We start from the raw sequence: 17388 nt of genomic DNA, 5'->3' as shown, positions 1-17388 counted from the left end.
TGACGTCTTGCCTGGAAGATCCTCCTTGGGTGGGTCTTTCTCTACTATAGATTGTTCTGCCTTTGCACAAGTGCCCTTCAGATGGCAATCCTTCTATCCTGACCTCCACAGTCCTGCTAAACCCTATTCCTTCAACTTCGTTGTCCCCAGTTTCTTGTTCTGAGCTGACCTGGGCTTCACTATTCAATTAAAACTTTTTTTTTCATTGTGGTAACATACACATAAAATTCATCATCTGGATGATTTAAAGTATATAGCTCAGTAGTGTCTGGTGAATTTGCATTATCATGCAACCAATCCCTGGAAGTTTTCATCTTATAAAACTGAAATTCTATACCTATTAAATAGTAAGTCCCTGTCCCCTCACCCCCCAGCCCCTGGCAACCACATTCAAACATCTCTATGAATTTCACTACCCTAGGGGACTCATATAACTGGAATAGCTCAGTATATGTTTTTTTGTGACTGTTTCATTTTACTTAGCACAATATCCTCAGGGTTTATTAGTGCTGCAGCACGTTAGAATTCCTTCCCTTTTTTCCTTCTTATTTTTACTTTATTTATTCATTTAATTTTTGAGTTATTGGGGATTGAACCGAGAGACACTTTACCACTGAGCTATCCCCAACCCTTTATATTTTTATTTTGAAATGGGGTCTCACTAAGTTGCTGAACTTGCCATCCTCCTGTCTCAGCCTCTGGAATCACTGGGATGACAGGCGTGTGCCACCACTCTTGGTAGAGTTATCTCTCTTTTTCAGCCTGAGTAATATCCTATTTGATATGTGCACACACACATTTTGTTTCTCCATCCATCTGCTGATGGACATCTGGGTTGCTTCCATCTTTGAGGTATTGCAAATAATACTACTGTGAATGTTGGCATGCAGATATCTCTTTGTGATCTCACTTTCTTTTGGGCATATACCTAGAAGTGGGATTACTGGATCATATGGTAATTATGTTTTTAATTTTTTGAGGGGCCGCCATGTTGTTTTCCACAGTGTTTGTGTCATTTTATGTTTCTATCAGCAGAGCACAACTGTTCCAATTTTCTCACATCGTTGCCCACACCTGTTTTCTTTTTCTTTTCAAATGGCCATCCTGGCAGGAGTGGGTGTGAGGTTATGATTTTGACTTGTACTTCTCAGTGATTAATGATGCTGAGCATCTTTTCATGTCCTTCTTGGCCATTTCTATGTTTTCTTTGGAGATATGACCAAGACTTTCGTAGGAGTTCCTTATATATTCTCCACACTTTCTATCTTTATACATTCTGGATATTAATACTTTATCATATATATGATTAGAAATGTTTTCACCCATTTTATAGGTTGCCTTTTACTTTATGGACTTTGTTGTTTGGTTTTACATTTTGATATAATGCACCTTCTTTTTTCTTTTATATATATATGCAAGCACTCTACCACTGACCCCAGCCCTTATTTTTTCTCTTTGTTGCCTATACTTTTGGTGTCATAAAGCTTCCCCCCTATGTTGTCTTATAAATGTTTTATAGTTTTAGATCTTTGATCCATTTGGACATATAAAATTCTATATGTGTCATTTTTTGCTGGGTGTTTCCAAACACAGCAGTGGCCAAATAACGCAATTAAGAAGGTATTTCCACATCTCAACTCTTGGATCTTAGCCTAAAACATGTCTTTCCTCCTCTTCCCCAACAAATTCTTGTCCCCTAGCCATGAAAGAGGCCATAAAAATGTAAGAAAACCAATGCAAAAATTTATATTTTATTTGAATTCAAAAAATTTAAAATTGCTTTCAAATTCAGTAAAGTACCATAATGCAGGACCCCAGGGGAAGCCTCATATACAGAGACAGATAAATTAAATGTGTATACCGCAGACAAGCCAAGAAGGTTTGTAGATTACATATTTACAGCACTTGATGATTTCTGAAAACCATATTTATACATTTTATTACATTTACAAAAAAGGCTTCCACTACCATTTACCTACAATAATGAAAAAAAATTTACACCTTTTTTTCTGTCTTTTTTGGTACTGTACAAACTTTGTATAATAAAAATATATCTCTGTACAAAAGATTTTTTTTTTGTTTTTGTTTTACTTTTTTTTTTTTTTTCCTCATGGGATGGCGGTGGTGGGTGTATGTTGTGAATGGTGGGCCAAGGGCCTCATCTGCCCTGTTCCCTTCCAGGCCTCTGGAGGTGGGGAGAAAATGCCAGAGGTGGTACAGGATGGTGCAAAGCAGAGTGCTGGGTGTCCACCAGCCTGTGATCCTCAAGCATCTCCTAGGACTTTACAAGGAGACACAGGGGAGGGAATGGAGCCAGCGCTGGAGGAGGAGTCCAGTGGGTGGCAGAATATAGGAAGGGGAAGGAGCATCGAGAACTTCCTGCACTTGTTTTCAGGGACTGAAAGAAATGAGGGTGTGAGGGTGTTGTCTGGATGGGTCCTTCCCCACCAGCCCCAGGATCCAGGTCTCAGGGTGAGTGTGGGCAGGAGTGGGCTCCTGCCATTGCCCATCTCCATTCTATCTGCTGGAAATTGACACCTCTCACTTTAGTTCATCTTGACATCAATCCGTCAGATCTTTTAATTGTTGCAACTCAGAATTGGTTCAAAAACCAGGTGGCCCTCTCCCCCCACTCCCACTCATTTCTATTTGCTATTTCAATATGCTATACCAATATCCAAGGCTGGCATGTCACACATGCACAGGGGAGTGAGCCCATGGGGACCTTCCCAAGGATAGAGAAAGTGGCTCTAAATGTCTGACTTTGTTTTCTAAACTCATGAGCTTCCCAGCAATACACATGAAATTAATTAACAACCCAAGCACAATGAAACTATCAAAATAAGTCAAACCCACTGAAAGAAGCTGGAGAAAGTGTGACTTTCATTCATTTCATTATTATTTTTGATTCAGAGCTGCTAGGTCCCTTTGTTTGCTGTGGTCAGGGGCTTCTGGGGCCAGCAACATCTCCAACACACTGGAGATAATAGGTCGCTGTCCTGATGCTGCCCAGGTAGAGAGAGCAGAAACAAAATTAGACACAGGTGCCCCCTGCCTGGTCTGCCAGACCTGGCCACAGTGCTTTAGTGGAGATTCACCTACACCTCCTTTCTTTGGTGTCCCTTTTAAACCTGGGTTTCTGGCAGCAAGTATAGTAAACTTTGGAGTCAGATTCATTAATTTGCATCCTGACTCTACTCTTATTCAATCTGTTGTTGCTCATGTCTCTTTACCTTCCCAGGAGTCTGTTTTCTCATCTATAAAATGGGAGTAATATATCCTCTTTTGGTGGTGTGTACAAACTAGAAATAACACACATAGAGTGTTAGGCACAGAGAGAAACCCAGTGTGTGGTGGCCATCATTTTTCTGGGTGCCGGGGCAGGTTTGCTCTCCTGTCATCTACAGCACCTCCCTGTTGCCTCCAGACCTGCCACCCATCTGAGTCATACATGTGTTTTCTTTTTTCTTGGTCAGTTGACAGCCAGATGTTCCTTGCCAGAATCCTGCCCTGTTCTCTCTGGCTTGCCATTTTTTTCAGGGGCTACCCAGGAGCCAAATGACTTTTAATTCACTGGGTTTAGAACTCAGTACAATTATGTTTGAAACAAATTTAAAAAAATGATTACCAAACTATTTTTGATTTCCCCCCTGCCCTCGGGGCAATCCTGTCACTGTGCAGATGGGATCATCCATCTGCAGATGGCTGGTATCTATCTGCACACTGACTCCTTGATGTGTCCCACCAATGCATTCGCTGTGTCCTCACACATGGGACAGGGGGAAGGCATGTTGGTTTGAGAGCTGACTATACCTCTCCGTATTCATTTCTTTTCTGTTTGTGGGGAACATCTTTGACATGGGGCATGGGGCATCTCTGACACACACACTTCTCTTTTTTAAGCCTTTGTGGTCTCTTCCATGGGTTGCAGATGAAGGAGAGGTGTGTGTGCGTGTGTGCTCAGGCCTGTGCACACACATGCACATCCACAAGCTGCTTGGCCATTTTCAATCCACAAACTTCCTTCCTCTGTCTGAAGCCCCTCTTCCTTTACTGCCCCAAGCCAGGGCATTGCAGGAGTCCTCTCCAGGGTGGCAGGTGTAGATGGTGGCAGGGTGTGGGCTCGAGTCCCAGCAGTGGCAGAGACAGGCGTAGAGACAGACGAAGACGGGCACTGGGCGCTGTGCTCAGGGGCGCTCCTTCCTGCCCCTTGGGGAGCTGGGAACAAACAAGCCACAGCAGAGGTGGCAGAAGAGGAGAAGGGGTGGCAGCAGGTGGAAGCATGAGAGGCAAAGCCAGGAAGGAATACAGGGGAGAGAATGAAAGACAATTCGTCAGCTCCACCTTTTCCTTTGATTTTTTAACCTTCCTAAACTGAGGGTGGGGTGAAGGCAGGGGGTAGATACAGCAGAATATAGTGTTTTGCATCTTTGGTCTTTTTCCCTTTGTGGGCCAACGTATGGAGCTGGAGACTGGATTCTGACCGCACCACTTCTTAGCTGCGTGAGCTAGGTCAAGTTTGTTGATTTCTGAGCACCTGTTTTCAGCTTTCTCCTCTGCAACGAGGATTCCAATAGCACCTATCTTACAAGAGGTGTGGGGATTCAATTAGATCCGCCAAGTCCCCAAACGCACATCTGTGCTCAGGGCGCCGTCCTCTCCTCTCCGCGCTCCCGGATGCTGTGCGTCTCCGGGCGAGCCCGCGCCTGCGCAGAAGCGTGCCTGCGCCCCGCCCAGTCCTCCTGCCTGCGCCCCGCCCATTCCTCCGGCCTCCCCCGCCCAGCTCACCGGTTGCTGGAGGCGGGGCTCTCGGTGGCGGCAGCGGCGGCAGCCAGGCCTGGGGGCTATACCGCGGTACACACTGTGCTGACTGTGAACTCCGCCTCGCTGGCCATGATGTCTGTGGGCTGGATGTTGCGGTCGTACATGGGGTTCTCAAATGTGGCCCGAACATTTGTGTTCTCGTGGCCGGCGTAGCCATTGAACGGCACTTTGGGTCTTCTCCTGGGGATGAGAGAGAGTGACCTTGACATAGAGAGGGAGGGAGGTGCGGAGAGACTCGGGGCCCGGAGGGGAGGAGGGAAGGGGACAGGTGGGCAGTGGAGGCGAGGAGCTCGCTCTTCCTCTCCGAAGTTACAGCCCGGGCCAGGAAGGCGGGAGGGCTGGGGAGGGGGTGGGGTCGGGACGGGGCGGCACCCTCTGGTCCCCGCTCTCGCTCCTGTCCCCTTCCTCCACGGTACCGGTACCTGTGCTTGTAGAGATAGAGCACGAAGCCTGCAATGATGAGGGCGATGAAAGGCACCAGGATGGCGGCCGCCACCGAACTGCTGTTGGAAGCAAAGTGGCGGCCGATGGATTCGGGATCTGACTCCAACAGCCGGAGGTCTGCAAAGTCCCAAAACATAACACTCAAGTCACAGAGACACAGCCCGAGGTGGAAGGTCCCACTGCACACCATCGGGAAGTGGCACTTAGTCCAAGCGTCTGCCTTCCCCAGCTAAGACGGGATTCCCCTGAGAAGAGCCCAGATGATGTCCTGGGGACAGTGTCCATCCAGGGGAAGCCATTCCACATAGGACTTAGCCATGTTCCCAGATAAGACCTTAAAAGGACGCAGCCCTTTGAAAGTTTCTATATACTTCTCTTGGCCTTAGAAGCCTTTTATCAGAAGCCAAAACCCAGCACAGGTGAGGTAGAACAGCTCAGGTTGATGTGGGGAGGGGCTGAGGCTCCCTCTTCTGGAGGACACCTCTCCCCACCTCAGGCTGGAAGGGCCTAGATGACCACAAGCCGACTCTGGTCCTTGCCCACCTAACTGAGGAGGCTAGAACTCTAAAAGAGAGTACAGGGATAGAGAGTCCATTGTGGAGCCCAAACAAGAGCCCCAGTTTTCTGAGGTCTTCCCAGTGGACTCAACTGTGGGGGCTGGGGAACTTGGCAAGGTTTGAGGGCTGCTGCATGGAAGAGGGTGGTCTTATTCCATGCAGTCCATGATGGCAGAACTCAAACAACTCTGGAGAGGGACAGCAAACAGGGGAACTACAGGGAGGCAGATTTCTGCTTATAATAGAAATTTCTGGAAGTCAGAGCTATGGAAAAATGTAATGGATTGCCCTGGCAGGCAGGGGACCCTGGGGCCCAGTGCCCGGGGAGTGGGGCTGACTCTGGAGCACCCATGACCCCCACCCCACTCCGCCTCCACTGCTCCTGAGAAGCCAGGGCCCCTCTCTGCGACAGTCAGAGGCCAGGTGCCCTGAGGCTCTGGGTCAGGGCCGTCCCTGAAGTGAGGAGGCTGGACTAGGATGACATGAAACACACAGGGTCAAGGTGCTGGGGAGGAGCAAAGGGCCACCTCCTTGCGCTCAGCTTTCTCATCTGAAATGAGGACAATGCCAACCAGATGACTTGCTCTTTTGTGGCAGCAGTGATGATGCCTGAGGCTCTTGGTGGCCCTGCAGTCGGGACTCTGAACTCAAGGGCTGAGCGAGGAACTGTGTGGCAGAGGTCAACTGCCAGGCATCGGTGTTTGGAGAGTTGTGACATAGCTTTTGTCAGGATCTCAGAGGTGTCCTGGATCCAAAAGAGGCTAAGAACCTTGTCTCGGATGTTGAACTTTGCCAGTCCTCTCCTCTATCCCAGAACACAGTTTCCCTCCCACCCCACGAGCCCACACTTCCAGGGGACAATTGCTAGTTACCAAGTCTTTGAAAGCCAAACTGGCCAAAGCCTTGACCCTTGACGGAGCCTTGGTAGATGAAGGTACCTCCTGCAGATTCCGAGGAGACCTGCAATGGTGGGGGGCAGAGAGAGCAAGATGCAAGGCATGCTAGAAGGATCTAGAACTCCTGCTGGCCACACCAGGTCAGGCCAGAGATATGATCATAGGTTCTTGCTGGTGTCACCTACCAACCTGCTGCTCAAAGCACAGACATGATTCTGCCTACACCAAGGCACTGATGTGTGTGTGTATGTATGGGGGGGCATGTACTTGGTATGATATAGGAAGAACATTCTGTTTTCTACTGTTCAGATCACTGAGGTCTGGGCCTCAGTTTCTCATTTGTAAAATGGGAATAACAGTGTGTTATAGGGTTACTGGGAGGATTAAATGAATCGGAATTAAAGCACCAGGACATTTATAGGTCTTAGATACATAGGAGCTATTATTTCTGTGATGGAAACCAATTTTTGGAGCATCATGGAACAAACATGATTAAAATATCCCTAGCAGATTAATGTGCTTTGGAGAGTTGAACATAGTTTCAATAGCTGTTAGTTTTAGGGGGGTAGTAGAGGCCATAAATCCTTCCTGCTCCCTCTCCCTCTGCCTCCATGATGCTCAAACAGTGACCTCAGCAGCTAAAGTGGGCTTTGAGGATGCTTAGCTGCTGGTGTACCTCCCAACTCTTGCTCCATCCCCAGGGCACACTCTCTGTCTAATGCACTCTAGGCTGACCTACCCTGCTATCCCCTTAAACACTCCCTGGCTGGCCTAGGCTCCAGCTGCTCCTGGTCCTGAATCTCTCTTCTCTTGCACAGGGACTGACTTCCACCTGGAGGAGTCCCTAGCATATAATGCTCTCCCAAAAGAGAATGCAAGGAAGTTTCACCTTTCCTACGTGTGCTGGTCTCTCAAGCTCTGCTAAAAATCACAGTCCACATCTTGCAAGTACATGTTCAAGGTCACTTGCCACTTACCACCTTCTTCCTGTTCTCATGCACCAAACTATGACCTTCAACTTGCTTATATACCCATGTCCTCTAACCCTGCTCTAAAAGCAGAACTTCCTCATCTCTCTCAGATATGGTGACCCTTTGGCCCTTTTAATTTTTTCCCTTTTCCCACTTTATTAGCAGACTAGGTCTCCCTTGCTCCCAGTCCTGGCCCCACAGAGAACCTCCAAGTTTCCATGTTGATCCCTGGAGTTTCCATAACTCTCTGTCCTCCTCCTCCTCCCTGGGAATTGGGAATGGAGATCAATTTGCTGAACTTACATGCCCATCTAAAGCCCAGTGGTCATCTTTGAACTTATTCACAAAGATCTCCACAGGCCCTGTAATCTGGTAGACTTGCAGCAGGAGATGGAAATCTTCTTTCTTGTAATATCCTGGGAAAAGAAAGTTTGGAGAGTGGGTGGTATACTTGAAAGAAGTATGAAAATCTCAAAACCTAAATTTGCAGGTAAATGGGTGTGAATTTCACATGTATCCATCAATGGAAACATTCTCTGCACGCCTGTGAGGAGGTGAGTATACTGTCACATGTTAGTATGGGCTGAGTGTGAGTAGGTGCAAGTGTGTGCAACTATGTGTTAGTAACTAGACTACTGGGTGGAGACTGATCCTGTTTATACATGCACGCGTGAGAATGTGAATTTTTGCATTTTGGTCTGCCATTAATACATAGATATGCTTAGAGTTCAGTGGGTGCAGGAAGACCTGAGGGCATGCATGCGGGGTAAATGAATGTGTTTAAGACTGTATTGGAACAAATCAATGGATGTGGCTGTGTGTATGTGTGACTATGAACACATAGGATCGTGTATCAGCATGCTCATTTACTTGTGCATTCATCAATCTATCATCTATCGAAGAAACACTTGCTTTCTAAGATTTTTAGTTTTTCTGGTTATACAAACATTGAAGATTGAGGAGATTTTTTTTAAAAAAATGCAGAGGTACATGAAGGAAAAAAAATATTCCCTCCTGATCTCATGACTAAGCAACAACCAATGTTAACATTTCATTGTAAATGATACCAATTTTCTTTATTACAAATACATTTTTTAATCTCAAAAACTGGAGTCAGATTTTGAACGCATTATAATGGGTGCAAATCCCTCTGAGGTTGACATGGTATTTTATCTAGCAGATATGACATAATTATAACACCTATTATTTTATTTTTTGGAAAATTTCTATTTTTAGCTTTTTGTAGAAAAGAACCCTCTAAATAGAACTTCCTTTATTAATAAGTGTTGGACTCTATCCATATCAATTTCTATGATAAAAACTGTTAGAAATGTAATTGATGAGTCCCGTCACCTTCAAGGACCTTGACGTGAATTGCCCAACTCACTTCTAGACTCTACATATTTTCCTTGGGTCTTCTTGCTAGACCTGACCTGCGCTGAGCTTTATCACTTTAAAAGCTCTGAGCTAATGGGGTCAGTGGAAAACCACACTTTGTGTTCATTTTTTCCATGACTGCCGAAAGATACATTTTCTTTGATTGATTGCTATGTACTTGGGCTTCTGAGAATTCTCAGCCCCATTTTTTGGTTTGGTTTTAGGGATAGAACTCTCTCTTCTAAGAGCTTTTTACACACTGAAGTTATTAATGTTGGTCAGCTAACCTTTTCATTAGTGTGTGGTCAAGGTGAACAGACATCCCCTCTTTCCCTGACCACCAGGCACATGGACGAGCCTCCTGTGAGATGTGAGATGGTAGGCTTCCTGGTGAAGATGGGAGCCCACCACCTTCCCACCCACCTTGCTTTGTGGACATGGTCTCCTCCTTACCAGCCAAGTGCAGCTCCACACCACTGTGGTCAATCATGGTGGCGTTGACCTTGCTGTTGGCAGCCTGGAAGCCGGTCACTCTGAGCATGGCTGGCTGCTTCTTCCCCTGGTACTCATAGGCCCCTTTCCATAGGGAATTCTTGGCAAAAACATCCCCAGGAACTAGAGGAATTGAGAAACAGGGGTGAGAGGGATTTGTGTGTTGGGGGCATAAAGGGGGGGGGCAGCTGATGATGGATCCCAGCTTGCTCAAGGAAGCTGTTTCTTCCCCCAATGTCTAACACATGGGAAGGGTGGTCGAATGCTCTGGCTCTCTTGTGATCATCCCGAGTCTCAGAGTGGATGGGTCGTGCTGACATAAAGTGCCTCTCAAAAGGCCCACGTGGTAAAGGACTGGTCCCCAGTTGGGCAATATTGGGAGTAAGTGAGGCCTAGTGGGAGGGTTTAGGTCACTGGGCATATGCTCTTGAAGGGGGTTGTGGGACCTTTCCCCTTCCTCTTCTTGTCTCTCTTTTGCACCTCAACATGAACTTGCTCCTTCCATAGTCCCCAAAACAAGAGGTCAATCACTCATGGGCTGACCTCCAAGACCATGAGCCAAAATAAACCTTTTCTGTTCACAAGCTATCTCAGGTATTTATTTGTTACAGTAACAGCAAGCTGACTAACTCAAGTTAAAAAAAGTAGAAGGTTCAAAAAAGGCATGTGATAGTCTGCATTAATTTTGCATTGGTCAGGCCATACCTGTCATTCCATCAGTTCTGGATATGACACTTTGAAAGACACAATACCAATCTTAAACAGGTAAGAATTTCCAGGAATCTCCCTGGGCAGGACCTGGATCTAAGCCTGTGCCATGGGAGCAACTCATGGTGCCAGAGCTCAGAGCTCTGGATGTGTTTCTGGGAGGCCCTGCCTCTCTCTTCTGATGAGGTTTCTGCTTCCTTCAGTCTCACTTCCTTCTAGGCTGCCTAGCTGGGGAGGAAGGTGGGGAAACCGTGTCCTCCCATTGGAACTCGTGTGCATGTTTCTGGCTCACTAGGCAGTAGAAACCACACAGGCGTCTTGAGCCAATGGTCTGGACCATGCATACCGGAGGCTTGAGTGAGTGGCGGCTCCCGGGCAGTGTTGATGGGTCTCCCACTGGGCCGGACCTCTGCTGGGGAGAGAGAATGGAAGAAAACAGCATCAGCCTCTGGTCCACACTCTGTTGGAAACCGTGCAACACGAGGTCAGTGGGTCCTCTTTGGAGTGAGACCTGCTTTGGACTCAGCTTCTTAGACAAGGAGTGTGGCCCCATCTCAGAATAATAAAGAACTGCAAAGGAAATCCATTGCACCAGTGACAGTTATTAAAATTTTAAATGAGGCTTTAGGAGATAACCATATATGTGATTCTTTATTACTGCATTAAATAACTAGGGGAACAGTATCTACCATAATCTTGAAGTAGCCAGGAGAAAAAGTGGAAATAGAATTACCATATGATCCAGAGGTCTCAATCCTGGGTATCTGCCCAGCGGGACTGATGTCACTATGCCCAAGTGATGCCAACACTCCCCTGATAGTTCAGCATCATCCACAGCAGACACGATATGGAATCAACCCCCTTGTCCATTTTTACACACACACACACACACACACACACACACACGAATGCTATTCAGCCTGTTAAAAGGAGATGTTGTCCTGACAACATGAGGACAGTAAGTGAAATAAGCTAAGTAACTCCTGCATGAGCTCACTTCTTTTTATAATCATACAGAAATAAAAAGAAGTTAGACTCTAGAAGCAGAAAGGAACATGATAGTTCCCAGGGGCTGGGGCAGTGAGCAGGTGGAGTTGGGGAGATGTTGGTCAAAGGGTACAAAATTTCAGTTAGACATGAGGAACAAGTTCAAGATTTACTGTATGTGGTGGTGAGCAGGTCAATAACAAAGTATTGTATATATGAAATTGCTAAGAGTAGTTTTTAAGTGCTAATTAGCTTGGTTCAGCCATTCCACAACATATACAGATGTCAGAACATCATGTTGTACACATACCAATATTTATTTGTCAATGAAAAATGAAGCATTAATTGGATGAAAAAACTAAAATCATGAGGCACCACTTGGCATCCTTTTTGGATGGCTATGCTAAAAAAGATGGACAATAATAAGTGTTGGCAAGTATGTAGAGCAATTGGAACCTGGGTATATTTGCTGCTGGGAATGCAAAATGGTGCAGGCACTGTGGAGAACAGCTTGGCAGCTTCTCAACATGCCACATTCTACTTGTAGATGTCTACCCAAGAGAATTGAAAATATTCACACAAAACATTTGTTAACAGCAGCATTTTTCATAAAATAGCCAAGTAGAAACAACCAAAGTGTCCATCAATGGATGAATAGACAAACAAAATGAAATAATATAAACACATCATAAAATATTATTCAGCCATTAAAAAGGAATGAGATTCTGAGACTGCCAAAACATGGATGAATGCTGACTACATTATGCCAAGTGTAATAAACCAGGCACAAAAGGACAAATGTTGTATGATGTCACTGACACAAGATATTTAGAACAGTCAATTTCACAGAGATGGAGAGTAAAACAGAGGTTACCACAGGCTAAGAAGATGGGAGATATTGTTTAATAGGCACAGAATTTCTGTTCAGGATGATGACAAAGTTCTGGAAATGGATAGTGGTGATGGTTGAATGATATCGTGAATGTATCTAATATCACTGAATTGTGTACTTAAAATTTTATGTTTGGTAAATTTTGCCACAACAAAAAATGAATAATGAATATACTTTTAAAAAGAACCCTTGTATCATCTCCACATGTGGAAAACACATAGAAAGGATAAATGTCATGCTGTTCCCCAAAATATGTGCCCCGTACATATGCACAAGTGTGTCACTTCAATTTAAAAAGCAAATATTGCTTTCTATAAATAAAATTTATAATAATCCATACAATGAAAATAAAACAATGTTATTCTGATCAAGACTCTGATCATCGAAAGTCTGTTTGGCAGGCAGGATGGCTAAGTAGTTAAGGGCATGGACCCTGAAGCTAGAATGTCAGAGTTTGGATATTTTCCTTTATCAGCTGGTGACTTTGGGCATATGATTTAACCTCTCTGTGCCCCAGTTTCCTCATATATCAAACATAGATGGGATCAGCACTGACTCATAGGATGATGAGGATTAAATGAGCTAACCCACACAAAGTGCATATGGTGAGGTCAGCTCCTATAAGAGTTCAATTCTATTCCAGCATCAAATGATGCTCTATATTTGACCCTTTCACTTAAGGCCAGACTCAAACATCACCTTCTCCAGGAAGCCTTCCCTGACTCCCCCCAGGTTTAGCGCCCTCCGTCCCCGTTCCCTCGGTGTTCAGCGCATCGCTACGTTCCTCAAGGTACTGTTACACCTGAAAACACGTCTGTCTCTCTGCAGTCAAGTATGAGCTCCTTTCAGGGCAGGGCTGTGTCTCTAGCACTGAATCCCGCACAGTGATGATGCACAAGAAAGAGAGAAATTGTGGATGGAGAAGAGGGAGGGGCTGGTGATCACTTGAGGACAGAGATGTTTGCTGACTTGAACTTTATGCAGTGTCTATGTACCGAAATGTCACATGCGACCTCAGAAATGTGCATTATTTTTATGTATTAGTTAAAAAAAGTAACAAGGTGTGTGGGGGGTCCTGGCCATCTTGGGTGGGTACCGTTTCATCAAGTTTATAATCTATGTCATGTGTCCTTCTGAGTTGGTGGAAGAGCGACCTTTTCTGTGCCTGGTGATGCGCCTGCCCCTGCAATGTGCAGAGGTGGCGAGCTAAGCCTTGGGGTTCGCCAGGCGCCTCCTTAGACTGCTCTGGGGTGGTCTCCTGGAGACACAGTGCCTCGCAGAATCTGAGCCAGGGTCCGGCTCTTGGAAATCCCCTTTATTCTTTCCTTTCACCTTTTCAGCCCAAGCACAGAGTCCCTTCTGGCCTCCCACCCGGGGGCTCTGGGCCGGCTCACTCACCCAGGCAGATGGGCGGCTTGCCGGTCCAGCTGCCGTCCGCCCGGCAGGTGCGGTGCTCGGAACCACCCTTGAGGGAGAAGCCCTCCTGGCAGGAGTAGATGAGCGTGTAGCCCATGGAGGGCAGGTCCAGGGCCCCGACGTTGGCATGGGTTGGTGTCTCCGGCTGCTTGCAGTGGTGGGCTGGCGGGAGGAGAGACTTAGTTAGACCTGAGGAGATGGGGTCTTCGGGGACCTCCTCCACCATTCCGGTTCCAGATGGAACATTCCCTCCCTTTCCCTTCTGGGTCCTTTCCTGCCCAGCACCCCCTCCTCAGACTCCTCCCCAGCCCCAGACTTGGTGTCTAGGAATGGCCAAGATGGAGATCGCGTGGCGGATGGCTTGGCCAGCCCTGGAGGAATCCAAGCCTGCAGCACTGCCTGCGGGAAGATGGAGTCACTGTGGTCAGAGCCTGAAATCCCCGGACCCCCAGGGCCAGGCCTTGTACTTAGTTTTTGCTGCCACTGGACAGATTTTGCTTTGCGAAGGCAGGGAATTGCCTTCAAATTCCAGAAAGGCTTTTGTGTGGAGACATCTGTGAAGCCCCAGGGGGCAAACACCACAAAGAGGTCGGCACTGGTGGGGACAGAGGCAGAAAGCTCCCTGCCATTCAGGGCACTCAGAGCATTCAGCGCATCTCCCAGGTGCCCGCGGGCAGGGGGACGCAGGTGGGGGCTGCACTCACGGACGCAGTCGGGCGGAGTTCCACTCCAGGTCAGGTTGGGCAGGCAGGTCCTGGTGGTGGAGCCCTGAAGCAGGTATCCTTTCTGACAACGGAAGAGCACCGTGCTGCCAACCTGTGGCAAGGACAGAGGGTCCCGTCATCCCTTTCCAGCCAGTGACACCTGTCACCCGCTGCTTTCTTGCCCTGACCCAGCACCTGCCCACGCTGCTGCCTCTGCCTGCAACCCTGGGTGACTCTGCCTGGATGACTCTCAAATGAGGCAGTGATGGGATGGAAAACATGGTGTACAGATCACCGCCCGAGTGTGTCCCTTTCTTCTATGAAACCGTGAGTTCCCCAAGGATGGGAGACTTGCTTTCTTTACTGATGTCCCTCCCCCAGCAGGGCTCTGGGCTTCTTGAACATCTCACTCACAGAATAGCCCCTCCCTCCGCTTCTCCCCTGCTCAGCTGCGTTCCCCACTGTCACCTCCACTAGCTCCTAACTGTCCCCCTCCACACTCCTGCAGCCACCAGCCCCGCCTCCCCCTCTCCAATCCACTTTGTGACCACATCAGTTTCCCACACGGCAACTCAGAAGGTACCACTTCCCACTCAGATGCTCCTGTGTTCCTGTCACCTCCTGGAGCAAATTCCAGTGCAACGTGAAACTCCGTGATTTCCACTCCCTTCCACACCCAACTTGTCTTCCTCTTAGATTTCATCATTTGATTCAGCAAACGGCAACTTTATCCACCCAGTTGTGCAAATCAGAAACCTCAAGTCACGTTTGACTCTTTCCATGCCTCAGTCCAACCCATGGTCAGGTCCTCTTAGCTCTGTGGAAGGACACTGTGCCCCGAAGGCTCCATGTCTCTCCCTGCTGTCCCTGAGCTCTCACAACATCACCCTTACCCTTACTTTTCTCGTGAGTCACCTCCACAGCATCCTGCTTGTCTGAGTGCCTCTATTCTTCCCCCCTCTGTCCTTCAGTCTCAACTCGGCAGCCCAAGTGGTCTTTCAAATGATGTTGCTTCCTGTGACTTTTCAAATAAAACCCAGGAGATGACATTGGCTTCAGGGCCCCGCATGACCTGGTCCAGGCCCCTTCCTTGCAAAAATTGTTAGGAGTTATCTGAGACGTACAAAGGATTCCGGGAACCGATGGGGACAGGGCGTGTGATCACAGAACGAGCTCTGTGAGTGGAACCACTGTGCCACTGAAGGCTCAACTCTGTGGCATGGTGGTCATAGCCCCTGCTCCTTCTCTGCCCCATCCCTTGAGTCCCTCTCAGTGGTAATCACTCTCCTGAATTTTTCCTTACCCTGTTAATAGTAGTCCTATCCCATCAATGTGTAATACATCTCCAAACAGTTTAATTAGTCTTACTAGTTTTCATCTTGCATCACCGCTGTCATTAATGATGCATCTCCAGGATGCATCCATGTTACGTAGAGCTGTGGTGCATTCATTTTCACTGCTGTGTAATAATCCACTCTATGATTATATTAGTTTTTCTTATTCCCTGGTGACATGTGCAAGACTGTCTCTAGGCAATAAAAAAGTTCCAGGAGTGGAACTTTTGGACCACACAGAAACTTCTGGTGAGGTGTATTGTGTCTAACCTCAGCAGCCACCGAAGCTTCCACACCTAGCCCAGACCTCTGACTTCACCTCTCCTCCTCGCCTACTGGGCTGCAGACTGGCTGGAGGCCTGCTGTCCACCCTCACCCTGATAAGCCCTTCCCTGCCTCGGAGATCCTGTGCTCTGGCCCTGGCTCAGACAGGAGTGTCACCCAGCTTTGCACAGGATTGCCCTTCTCATTGTGGAGGCCGCAGTTCAAATGTCACCTTTAGGAGGGCTCTTCCCTAACTACCCTACCTAAAATAATGACCACCTTGTTCAAGCCCCCTTATACCACATTATGTGATGCTTGGCGCTCATGGAAGTGATGTTGGTAGTTGGATTATTGTCACCATCTGGGCAGCTCCATCAGGGCAAGCCCCTTGCCTGCCTACTCACCCCGAGTCTCCTCATCTGGAACTGCTCATGGCAGTGAATATCTGCTGCCGCACAGATTGAAGGAGTAAGTGATGTCACCCGGTGAGGGCCCAGCCTGTCCTTCCCAGGTTAGTCCCTGACACCTTCTTGGGCGTGTCTTGGGCTCTAGCTAACTGTCCACCCCCTGCCTTTCTGCTTCCTTTCCTCCATTCAATCCCCCCCACCCCAGGCCATCCAAGACTCCTCCTCCCATAGCTCCTTCTGAAATGTGTGAGGGGCCTCCATCCTCACAGGTGCTTCATACACTTAATATCATCCTGCAAACATTTTCTATGTTTACAACATCATTATCATTTATTGGCTACACAATTTTGCAATGGCGGTTGCACTGTAATTACATTTTATCATAAATCTGATGTTAGGCATTTTCTATTATAAAGGTACACGTGACTTTCACGTGTATTATTTTCTTGGGAGAATTTCTAGGAGTGCACTCATCTGCCTGCTGGCAGACATGCCTCTGGGGTGGCCCCTGCTGGTTCCCATCACCCAGAATAAGCTGTGTCTGTGGCCAGGGTGCGGGTGCCTTGAGGACAGGAAGTCTGTCTGCCTCACACATTTCAGTATTTCCACAAACACCCACCCCAACTCTGGGGTTGCGGGGAGTGTTCACAGCCCTGCAAGCCGCCTGCCTCCTCTGCCTCCCTGGTGGACAGAGCTCTTCCAGTTTCGAAGGGTTCAATAAAGCAGAACACTTTTTCCCTCCAATTTCAAGTCTTGTCTTGCCCCCGTGCTGTCCCCAAGAAGGTCCCTGAGTCTTCTGATGCTGACTGTGACAGGAAGGGACAGGAGGCAGGAAGGCCCCATCTTGGCTGACCTCCTTACCTGGTAGCCTTGGGAATTGTTCTGTATCCCGAACTGTGGCACTCCGGGGTCCGCGCACATGGTCAGCGTGGGATCTGGATGGCCCAAACAAAGAAGCAGGCCACATGGTCACCCACACTTTCACCGTGGCAGTCACCCTGACAGTCACCCTGACAGACGAATGTAGAAAACCAAGCCACATCCCGATGCCCCCTGCCTTCTGAGGCCCTGCCTGCCCCAGAGCCCCAGTTGAATGCTGAATCCCCAAGACATTA

At 47.7% G+C, this 17388-nt stretch overlaps 1 protein-coding gene across 3 annotated transcripts in view; it reads right to left on the bottom strand.

Moving 5' to 3' along the window:
- Window positions 1-1735: 1735 nt before the first annotated feature.
- The window catches only part of Csmd2 (CUB and Sushi multiple domains 2), a 546044-nt gene continuing 530391 nt past the window's right edge, over window positions 1736-17388 (bottom strand). For 2 of the 3 annotated variants that reach the window (XM_048815794.1, XM_015485297.2), the window contains 10 exons: window positions 17135-17208; window positions 14269-14380; window positions 13547-13726; window positions 10616-10681; window positions 9523-9684; window positions 7996-8108; window positions 6698-6785; window positions 5247-5385; window positions 4789-5004; window positions 1736-4218 (listed from right to left, as the gene is read on the bottom strand). In XM_048815794.1, the coding sequence (XP_048671751.1) occupies window positions 4845-5004; window positions 5247-5385; window positions 6698-6785; window positions 7996-8108; window positions 9523-9684; window positions 10616-10681; window positions 13547-13726; window positions 14269-14380; window positions 17135-17208 (1094 nt within the window). In that variant the 3' untranslated portion in view covers window positions 1736-4218; window positions 4789-4844. The remainder of the gene's footprint in view (window positions 4219-4788; window positions 5005-5246; window positions 5386-6697; window positions 6786-7995; window positions 8109-9522; window positions 9685-10615; window positions 10682-13546; window positions 13727-14268; window positions 14381-17134; window positions 17209-17388) is intronic. The other variant, XM_048815793.1, reaches the window with a different exon arrangement.

The sequence above is a fragment of the Marmota marmota genome, unplaced genomic scaffold (assembly GCF_001458135.2).
Source record: "Marmota marmota marmota unplaced genomic scaffold, marMar, whole genome shotgun sequence".
NCBI lineage: Eukaryota > Metazoa > Chordata > Mammalia > Rodentia > Sciuridae > Marmota > Marmota marmota.
Note: the sequence above shows the minus strand (reverse complement) of the source record. Positions and strands in the feature narration are given on the sequence as shown.